Source organism: Galeopterus variegatus, unplaced genomic scaffold (assembly GCF_000696425.1).
Source record: "Galeopterus variegatus unplaced genomic scaffold, G_variegatus-3.0.2 Scaffold594, whole genome shotgun sequence".
Classification (NCBI taxonomy): Eukaryota; Metazoa; Chordata; class Mammalia; order Dermoptera; family Cynocephalidae; genus Galeopterus; species Galeopterus variegatus.
Genome location: NW_007726705.1, coordinates 432,072 through 442,232, shown reverse-complemented (window position 1 = coordinate 442,232; position 10,161 = coordinate 432,072). Strand labels below are relative to the sequence as shown.

Below are 10,161 nucleotides of genomic sequence, written 5' to 3'. Positions count from 1 at the left end.
CACCCGCACCTCGCTCAGCCAGTGAGCGGGAACCGGTCTGTATGTGGGATCCGAACCCTCGGCGGGAGCGCTGCCACGCTCCCAAGCAGCGCACTGTAGCAGTGCGCCACCGGGCCAGCCCATGAAGAAAAGATTCTTAAAAAGATTTTTTCAATGAGGTAGAAGTACCCAGCCTGGTTTTAATTTCTCTCTCCCTGTTTCTGCTGATTGGTCTTTTGCCCACCTCCTTTGCCTGCTCCTTTTTAGAACCTTTGTTATCCTTGATTTTTAAATATTATCATATTACTTTAAATATTAGCATAATACAGGATTCCTCCTCTATCCCCCTTTTCTTCTCATTCTGATCTCCCTAGGTAAGATTATGTACTCCAAATGGCTCAATTATGATTTAAATGTATCTTATCAATCACCACCTCTTGATATTTCTACCTGCCTACTGGACTTTCTACCTTTTTCATACAGGCAATTCAACATACTTTAGAATGAGTTAATCGTCCCTCTAATGTGCGTGTGCACAAACACACAGAAGTACACCCCTAGACTGTAGGAATGGAGACACTGCTTTATTTTCACTTGGTTCATCTCCATCATCAAGCCTTTATTTGCACATAAACTATGTTTAGGCACTTGCCAGGAAGTAGTCACAGAATTTGCAAGCCGTATAGAAACTTAAGAATCAAGTAGCTTAACCCCTTCAATTTACAGAGAGAGAGAGAGAATGACCTGCTTAATATCACACAGCTAATTAATGGTAGAACCAACTTAGAATCCAGGCATCTCAAATTCTACCCAGTACCCTTTCCACTATGCCATCATGTACTAACTGTACTTGCAGGAAAGAATGAGATGCCTGCTAGCAGCAGTGATTTTTATCAGTAAGGAAGCAAGATTATCTAGCTATCCTATGTTCAAAATGTCTACTATTTATGTACTGTTTGCACAAGGGACTAGATAATTTACATTCTTCTGTTGTAATGGTGAAAAGGATAAACTGAAGAGAGCACCAAGACATCATTGTGGAGTAAGGCTTGGAATGAAAATACGTTGGTTAAAGGCTAGCTCAGTGCTTGCTTTCATTATAAGGTTGTGTGGATTTTTACTTTTTCCTGCCAAAGTGTTTTCATATGTATTATTTCATCTCAGTCTTTCAACAGGCCTGCGAGGTAGGAAAGTCAGAGCTCATTAGCTGAAGTTTACGGATGAAGAAAATGAGACCGAAATGAGTTAGCTCACTGATTTGCCCAAGGTCACCTATTTAGTAAGTGACAAGGCCGGGCCTCAGATGTGTGTCTCCTGTTTCCAAATCTCTTTCCTCTCGTCTAGACACATAATTCTAGTAGTCCTTGAGTGATGACTACATATCCTGTGAACTGAACTTTACAGATTTCAATATGCTCGGACTGGAGCATGCTGTGTTCTACCAAGTGAGAATCATAGAGATCTACCCCAAAAAGAAAAAAAAAATAAGGCTCTGTTTCAAGGTGGGATAGAGCAAATGAATGGTATACCATAGGCTGACACACAATTAAGACTCTACAAGTTGAGATGCCATTTTCTCAAATTTTCTGCTTTCTGATAGGGAAAAATGCAAAACAATAAACATGGTTAAGAAGGCCTTTGTAGGCCTAAAAGTCTAAAGGATGGAGGATCATTTCCTAGGTGAATCGTCTTTGAAAAGACAGTCTATAAACACCCAAACTGCCATTTTATTAAAGAAAAGTCAGAGGGCCGGCCCGTGGCTCACTTGGGAGAGTGTGGTGCTGATAACACCAAGGCCACGGGTTCGGATCCTATATAGGGATGGCTGGTTGGCTCACTGGCTGAGCGTGGTGCTGACAACACCAAGCCAAGGGTTAAGATCCCCTTACCGGTCATCTTTTGAAAAAAAAAAAGAAAAGTCAGGTCAGCGTCATGTAATGCAGACAGCCCAGGCGGCTGAGAAGAAAGGGTTGATGAGGCAGAGGCAGTTTCCTGTGATGGAAGTTTCAGGGGCCTGCTGGGGCACATGGCAGTCCTCAGTGTGTTGAAGAGGGAGTGACAGGTGAGGAAATGGAAGCCAAGAGTGGAAACCTTGACTACAGAGAGCTAGCTGTGGAAGGAAGGAGCAACAGTGTGTTTTTTGGCAGTGAGGAAGAAGCTGCACAAGAACTAGTGAAGAGACTGAACAGGCAAGAGAGAGTGGGAACGTCCCGTTGAGTCACAACTGAGTTGTCAACACTTTCCCTGCGAGTGTGAGGCCCTTTAAAAACTCACTGCCCACATGTGGCTCCAGTGAAAACATCTCAGAGAGGGAGGATTACCTGCCCAGGATAAGGCTGAGAAATCAGCGTAAGATTTGGGAACAAATTCACTTTTCAGGACTATTATTGTGGGTTTTTGTTTGGTCTATTCTGAACGTTCAGTTCAGAAACTACAGGCTCAGCATGAACAGATGAGCAGAGATGTTCTGGACTCTTGTCTAAAAGCTGATTCTTTCCAAAGGTACAACATATGAATTGGCCAGCTTATTAATGAATGCTGTTCCGATAGATTTCTTTACAGTCAATACCGCTAGTCATGAAGTGCTGATTCCTGGCTCAGTCAACTCAGTGGGGCAAGTGCAAGGCCGTGCGGGGAACTCCAGGTGGCTGGAACATACACAGGCACAGTGCTACCCATAGAGGCCAGCGCTGAGCCTGGGTACGGCTGAGCCTGGGCAGGGGGCATCCTCAAAGTGCTTCTTTATTTAAACTATGCTCCGAAGCAACGTTTTATAATGACCCCACACACCTACACCTAGCGCGTACACAGAGTTGCCTATACACACAGCCCCACTGTGTTCGCTGGCCTGCTTACTTTACTTTCCACCCCTCTAGGCAAGGTCCACAAATTAGCAGCCTTGTAACCCTCCCAGGACCCGATTCTCGGGACCTTTAGAAGAAAAAGTCAGTCAGGAAAACATGAACGCGCTAATCAGGAAACCAGCGTTTCAGCCCACTCGGCCAACCGGGCCATCCACACTGACTTTCACCTCCCCTCGCCTCTGCTGGCTGGAGGGGCGGGGAACCCAGCAGTAAACAGGAGGACCAAAGAGAGGGCCTGCTTGAATGAAACAATGTAACAATTGATGTGAGGCCTCGCCTCGCTCCCACTCCCCAACGATCCTATAGGCGACGTCCCAGTCACTGCCCCTCCCCATTGCTCCATTTTCTTGTCCATTATGAGCTATCCCTCCGCCTTTCCTTCTTTCTTTTCTTTTCTTTTTTTCTTTTTCTTTTTTTCCTTCTCCTTTCTCCCCCTCTCTCCCCCTTTCTCCAGCTCCGTGTCATTTCCTCCTTGCGCTCGCTCGCTGCCCGAGCGTCTCCAGCCGGGAGAGTAGGCGGAGCAGGGCGGTGCGGGGTGGCGTAGCGCTGCAGGGCGATGGTGGCGGAGCTGCTGGGGGCGGAGGCAACGTAGCCCCCGCGGAAAAGGAGCCCGGCGGCGCCTGAACCCAACCGAGGATGGAGAACCGGCCTGGGTCCTTCCAGTACGTCCCTGTGCAGCTGCAAGGGGGGGCGCCTTGGGGCTTCACCCTTAAGGGGGGTCTGGAACACTGTGAGCCGCTCACAGTGTCTAAGGTAAGAACTGGCGGCTCTGTCCTAGCGGTGCCCAACTTTGAATGGCAAGCGGGTGCGCAGGCTGCTGCCGGACTGGGCCCTCAGAGCAACTTTGAAATTTGGCCAGGGGTGGGGGTGAAAGCCCCTCTGAAGAGCATGAGCAGCACGGAGGGGTCTTGTCACCAGCCCACGCGCAGACACCCCTTAAGGGTGGCTGGAGCACAGGATTAGAGCACGGCTGGCTCCGGGCTACAACTTTGAGCACAGACACACTTGGGAGGGTGCTGAGGCAGCCCTTGCTCCTCCACGTCGGGGCGGCTACTCCCCACAGTTAGGACTGGAGGAAGTGGCGGCTGTTGGGGGTTTCTCCTTGGAGGCCCCTGCGGGACAGTGAGGGGTTGAAGGGACAGGCATCGCGCGGCTTGGCAGCTCCCTTGTCAGCGCTGGCCCCTCCATCCGGGGCAGGTTGCAGATCTAAGGTACGGTGTGGGAATGGAGATGAAGCTTTGGTGGCTCTGGTCAGCCAGCCTCCCTTCCCACGACCGGACGCGCGCACATCCATTCAGTTTGCGGGGCGTTGCTGCTGTCGGTTCGGCTCGGCCTTTCCCTGCCTTCGGAGTCCTGCCCAAGTGCCGGCGAGATTTCCTGCACGTTAAGAAGTGTGGAGGAAACTTTTGCGCCATGGAGCGCAGCTGTGCTGGAGCTGCAGCCACCGCCGCCGCCAGGGTTTGTTTGTTTTAGGAGGCTGTGATCTGCTGGAAGCCAAGTTGCAGCAGAGGACAGGGGAGAGGAGCTCTCTGGAGTGCTCCGGAACCCCCAAAGCGAGCCGCCCCCGGTGGGGTGAGGGTGGGGGCAGCTGGGGCTGTTACTGGGAAGAGTTACTTGTGCGAGGACTCACCTTGAGGCGCCAGATTGCCAAGTGAACGAACTTCACGAACTTTATCCCATTGTTTTGTTGTCGTTTTCGTTTCTCTTAAATACCCCAATTCGAAAAGCTCCCGCCTTTCCAATCCGCTCAAATTGCAGTTCAGATTGTAGATGTGGGTTAGGGCTGGAGATAGAAAGATGTGGCTTCTCAGTAGGGAACAAATGTCACTTTTTTTTTTTTGGCTTTAACATCGGTCACGTCTCAGCAGGGGTTATGGAGGATCATCCCCCTCCCCGCCCCGCACACCCCCACAATAACCTGTGCTGCTTTTTGCCTTGCATTGGAGCTGCTGGTTAACTTGAAGTGTAGGGGTCCTTCAGGCCTTGGGGCCCCCACACCCTCAGAAACCGTAGGTGTTGCCATAGGGTGTACCAATCAGCTTCAGTAGTCTGAGGTATGCTGAGACAACATTTTTGGGGGAGCTGGCAGGGACCCCTCGGGCCTTTATCTTCTTCAAATCAACTCAGATCTTCATCTAGCACCCCTTCCTCCATATACTTGTGTGTTTCTAACCAGCCTGAGATGCCTTTGTCGTCCACCTTCACACCTTCTCCTAAGGCACTCTCCTGCTACTGTTCCCTGGAGAGAGTAATATGCTTTTTAAAAAAACAAGAAATACTCTGAAACAACCCTTTTGGGGAGGGGAATCCTGGCTTTCAGGAATTTCTTCTAATCAAACTCCCCCTCTTCCCCCATTTTCCACCATGGTCACAATGGGATAGGCAGCCCTCCATGGTCTGGCAGTTCCTCCCTTTCTTTTTCTCCTCACATTGCCCACAAAATTTCTAGTGGGCCTAGACAACCTTCCTTGGAGAGGTCATTTTCAGCTCTGCCCAGAGCAAACCCATCCGAAGAGGTACTCCAGAGAGTGCATGCTGCTGTGGTCCCAGATTATTCTGTGAGCCAGCATGAGCATGGCAGGGGGTGTTACTAAGTATGGGTCAGCCAGCAATTTGTGGTCTGGCTGGGGGATTATTGAGGGTAGATGAGAGTTTTCTTTGCCAAGCTGTTGAGGAAGTGCCTCGTGTGTTGAGAGGCAGGGTGCCTTTTAATAACTCCCTTCACTGAATGTACAATTGACCCCTATTATATGAAGGCTCATTATTACATGCATTTAGACATGCAGGGGGTAAAATCTTTTCTCCTATCCCTCCCAAATAGCCTGGCTGCTTACAGTAAAAGCCAGCTATACCCTGGTTAGCCCCAACATTATAGAAAGGGGCCATAGTATTTTTTAAGGGCAATGGTTGCCTGTATTTTTTTTTTTCTTGACAAGACCCTCTTTGGCATATTTCATTAATCCCTTTTCATTTTTTCTACCTTAGTTTTTATGCTTCAGAACAATACAGCTTTCTCCTTGAAACTGGCTTTCTTAGTGTAGACACACTGGTGGGGATGGGGTGGAAAGGAGTAGAAAGAGAATTGGACTGGCAGATGGAAAACTTGTGTTCTAATCCTTGCTCTACCACCCTCTAGTTCTGGTATCCTGAGTATATCACTTGCACTCCCTGGGCCTAGGTGTCTCTATGTCTAAGATGAGGTTCAAGTGGGTGGTCCGTCCACGCACTAGACTGTCAGTGGAACAGTCTAGTAGCCAATCCTTTATACTAGCTCTGGCCCATCACCCCAGAAGTATTGTGGAGTGAGGAAGATGACACTTCATTTCATTTGCATACAGTGTCACTGTTTACAGTGCTTTCACATCCTGTACTTTCTTAGCCTCTTAAGCCACACTGTCAGGAAAGGTTGTGGAGAAACTGATGGAAAAACTGAGGCTGCAGTGCATTCAGTGGCTTGCCTAGGCCTACCTTACCATGACTCAATGGTAGGTTCCAAGTCCATTGTATTTTCTACTACTCAGAGAGTTTCTTGACTCTTCTGGTAGTATTGCAGTTTGTGAAGGAGCATGGGGCAATAACTTTCAGGGATGTGTCCAGTCTTACCAGCTTCCCACCCCAGTGACTCTTTCCATGCCAGCCTGTGGTTCCACAATAGGTGAGGACTGGGTCGTATGTACACCCTGATAGAGTCTGGGCTTAAGAAGTAGAAGAGGACTATTTTGGTGACTCCAAATCTCTTGTGATGATTTCAGGTGAGGCAGAGACAGAGGTAAGGTGCAAGAACTGTGGTGGAAAATGGCAGAGAACCTCCTTTGGTGTTATGAGAAAGAAACACAAGTGATTTGGGTCTGGGATTGTGTGGCACACATGCTTGAAGATACCTTATGGAACAGGTGGAAATATCTGGGGAGTGCAGAAATTTGAGAAAAAACGATTAATGGGAGAATTGGTATGGAGTGTGAAAGTCTTGCTCATGTTTGTCATGGGAAAACCTTTGGACCAGGAAATGAGCAGGTTGGGGAAGTCATCAATTCCTACTGGCTCCCATAATTCCCCAGATGTGGGGAATTTAGCTGCCTGGTTTATGGAGACTTGCATAGTCTTCTCCTGACAATCAAGCAGCAAAGAAAGAGGAAATGTTTTTTTAAAAATGCTCTGACTATGATGATTCCAAGTATTAAGGGATGGTTTGTGATTTTTCTATACATTGTGGGGTTCCTAGTAAGAGCATAAGTAAAAGAAACATGACACATGAGGGAATTGGGCCCATGAGCTTGGCATTATTAATTCCTTTGGTTAGCATCTTGTACTACATCATTGACTCAGGGGGCCTGTCTGGATGAAATGAGGATTCTCTTCTAATCAGATGTATTTGTTTTGCTACTTAGGGGTCCCTCTCTACAGTGTACACAGTCATCTGTGAAGGTGATTCCCTGCGTTGGAAAAAGATCCTCTTTGGGGATGGGTGACCTTTCCAAAGTTCTGGCACCAATGATTCTGCATCATATAGGACCTCTCAGAGGCCTCAGAGATTCAAGTTGTATCCTCTTGTGATAAGAGAGAGAGAGAGAGAGACATGCTGAACTGCAGCGTGAGGTTCCTTTACTCATTTCAAGTTCTTGGAAATGTGCCCTGAGATTGACTGAGGGTGGAGAAAAGAAAGGATGGAAACTAGCGTGGGGATGCAGGAAAATGAGAAAGAGAAAAATTGGGGAGGAGGACAGGACAGTGCAAAAGACAGGCTCACCCTACATATTTGTCCTTTTCCTGGCCCATTTTTGGTGGACATGTCCATCTGGCACAGGAAAGCGAGTAAGAGCTAGTTACTGCACTGGAACAAAGTAGGGTGGGGTAGGGGAGTAGCCTGGAGGAGAAAGAAGCTTTACCTCCCTCTACTTAATGTGCACTGATGTTGCTACATCATTTTACCTCCTCTAGATCCAAGTCTCTATTTGCAGAATGGGGGGTAGGCATACTTGTCCCATCTTTATTATAACAGATGATGTGAGAATGAGTTGCGCAAACTTGAATACTATTTGCTGTTCTTAGCTTTGAACAATGGCAGGGTATATTCTTTAAGTTGTTTTTAGCCCCTTTCTCATGCCCATTCTGACTGTGTTTCTAGAAGCACACAAATAGGCAGTGGAGACTTCAAGAGAACCTCGGTAAAGTCACATTCAGGATGTCTTGTGGCTGACAGTAAATGTGGCTGCAATTTTGAGTTCTTTTTGGGTGCAGAGGCAGTATTATATGAGCAAGGATAGTTCCTGTGAAACCTTCTTATCTGTGTTACAGGCCAAGGCCACCCCCAGACCAGGGCTTGGCACTCTCAAAGGGACCTTCATGGGGCATGCTCCTTAGGAGCTTAGTTCATCCTGGTTACTTATATGACCGCCTTCCTCATCTCTGCCTCTGGAATCAGCAAAGGTAGACACTGCCTCAGTTCCCTAACTGCTGCTCTCTCCCGGAAGATAGAAGGCATTTGGGGACATGGGCTAGGAATTCATCCAGAGAGATACAAAGAAGGGTGGAGGGTGGTAGAGCAAAGAAGGGTAGGTGGTATGTCTGGTAACCTTTGGCTGAGCTTTGGGTCCATACTACTTTTGGTCCTGCTGGGCTGTCATAATACACCTGCTACCCCGTTGAGATCCACACTTATGCTGTAAAAGGCCAAGCCTGTTAGAGGGTTCACTCTTCAAAATCTCAACGAAAATAATTCAACTCCTGCTGGAAGGCACTTGAGTACTGTCTGTTAAACGAATTAAAATGATTCACCCCCCCTTGCTCTTCCCACCCTCCTCCCCAGGAATTTCTTTAAAGAGAAAAGAAGGACTGAGACTTAAGAGTGATGGTTATGGAGAGATTGATTATCTGGAGGGAACATCATGGTTTTTATAGTTAGGCTTCTTCAGAACCAGGGAGAAAAAGACGCTGACCCATCTGAGAAAAGTTAATGAAGAACGGCAGAGATTATGTGAAGGGCTGCTCTCACTGCCCACCCCTCCACCCCCCAAGCACCAAAGGCCCGACTTAACTCAGGGCTGGAGACTAATACTGCTCTTGGTGTGGGAACCTAGAAGTACAGAATCGCAGACTGAGGAGAGCGTTTTGGAAGTTACCTAGTCTTAATCTTAACCATTTCATGAGCCTCCTGTGCAGTGTCCCTGAGCTTGTTCTCCAGTGGTCATGGCAGAGCTCACTCCCTTCTAAGCGTGTCCACTCCGCTGTTGGAAAGTTTTGACTGTGGACAGCTTTTCCTTATGTTGACCTGCAGTTATTCTCCCTCTACCTGTCATCATGAGTCCTTGCTCTGCCTTCTGAAACCCACCGCTTTTTTTGTCTTAGGACAGCCCTTGGGAGATATGAAAACAAAAATTATAACCCCTTGTCTCACCTTTCTAGGCTAAAGAGCCCTAGTTCTTTGAATTGTTCCTTATGGGATCTGGGATCCAGACTTCCCTCCTGCTTTCTCCTCTCACTCTGAATGTACTCAGCTTATTCATGTTCTTCTTCAGTTATGGAGCCCACAACTGAATAGAATAACTGAGGAGAGACTGACCAAAGTTGAGTAGGACCATTCTTTTTTTAAAAAAATACAGATAAAAACCACTTTGGCTTTTTCTGGTGGTCATGTCATACCAAGGACCTGTGTTAAGCAAAGCCTTTTAGGGAAAGTACTTGTGCCGCTGCTAAGCCATACCTGCCCAAGGTCTCTACGTAGGCATCTGGGACAGGCACATAATAGATTTGGGAGGGACACACTTTATCTCCTACTGTTTATTTAGAATTGCCCCTTCCCCTAGGCCAGGCCAGCCTTGAGAAAGGCGTCTTAAGGGAGATGAGAGAAGACATACACCCTGACTTCAAGGAGCTTATACGTTTATACAAAGAGGTTACTAAGTTACAGAGAAGGAATCAGTATAATAGAAGAAGAAAGTGACATTTAATGAGTAATGTCAAAATCAGAATTCCATATCTTTTTTTATCTTTTTACCTGTCTCAATTTTCCCCTCCTGGGAAAAATAGGAGTCTCCAAGATTGAAGATGCTAACCATATGTGACATACAAGCAGTCTCCAACTTACAGAGCTCCTGTATATATAGAGACAGCAGTCTCTGTCCCTATCCCGTGTCACATATCTATCTCCACCGCACACTGCCACTGGCAGTGATTTCAAAAGCTTCTGCTGAAAGAAGTCTGGCTTGAGGAAGTAACCGCTTGAGCTAAAGCCCCCCCCCCCCCCCCCCCCAAAAAAAAAAAAACCACAACCACTCCCAAACCCCCCCACACCGAGCAAACAAACAGTGACGGGAGAGAA

The 10,161-nt window shown here is 47.5% G+C and overlaps 1 protein-coding gene across 1 annotated transcript in view; it reads left to right on the top strand.

Annotated features, from left to right (window-relative positions):
- Positions 1-3,479: 3,479 nt before the first annotated feature.
- The window catches only part of SHROOM4 (shroom family member 4), a 251,062-nt gene continuing 244,380 nt past the window's right edge, over positions 3,480-10,161 (top strand). The window contains exon 1 of the mRNA XM_008570339.1: positions 3,480-3,596. Coding sequence (XP_008568561.1) covers positions 3,480-3,596 — 117 coding nt within the window. The remainder of the gene's footprint in view (positions 3,597-10,161) is intronic.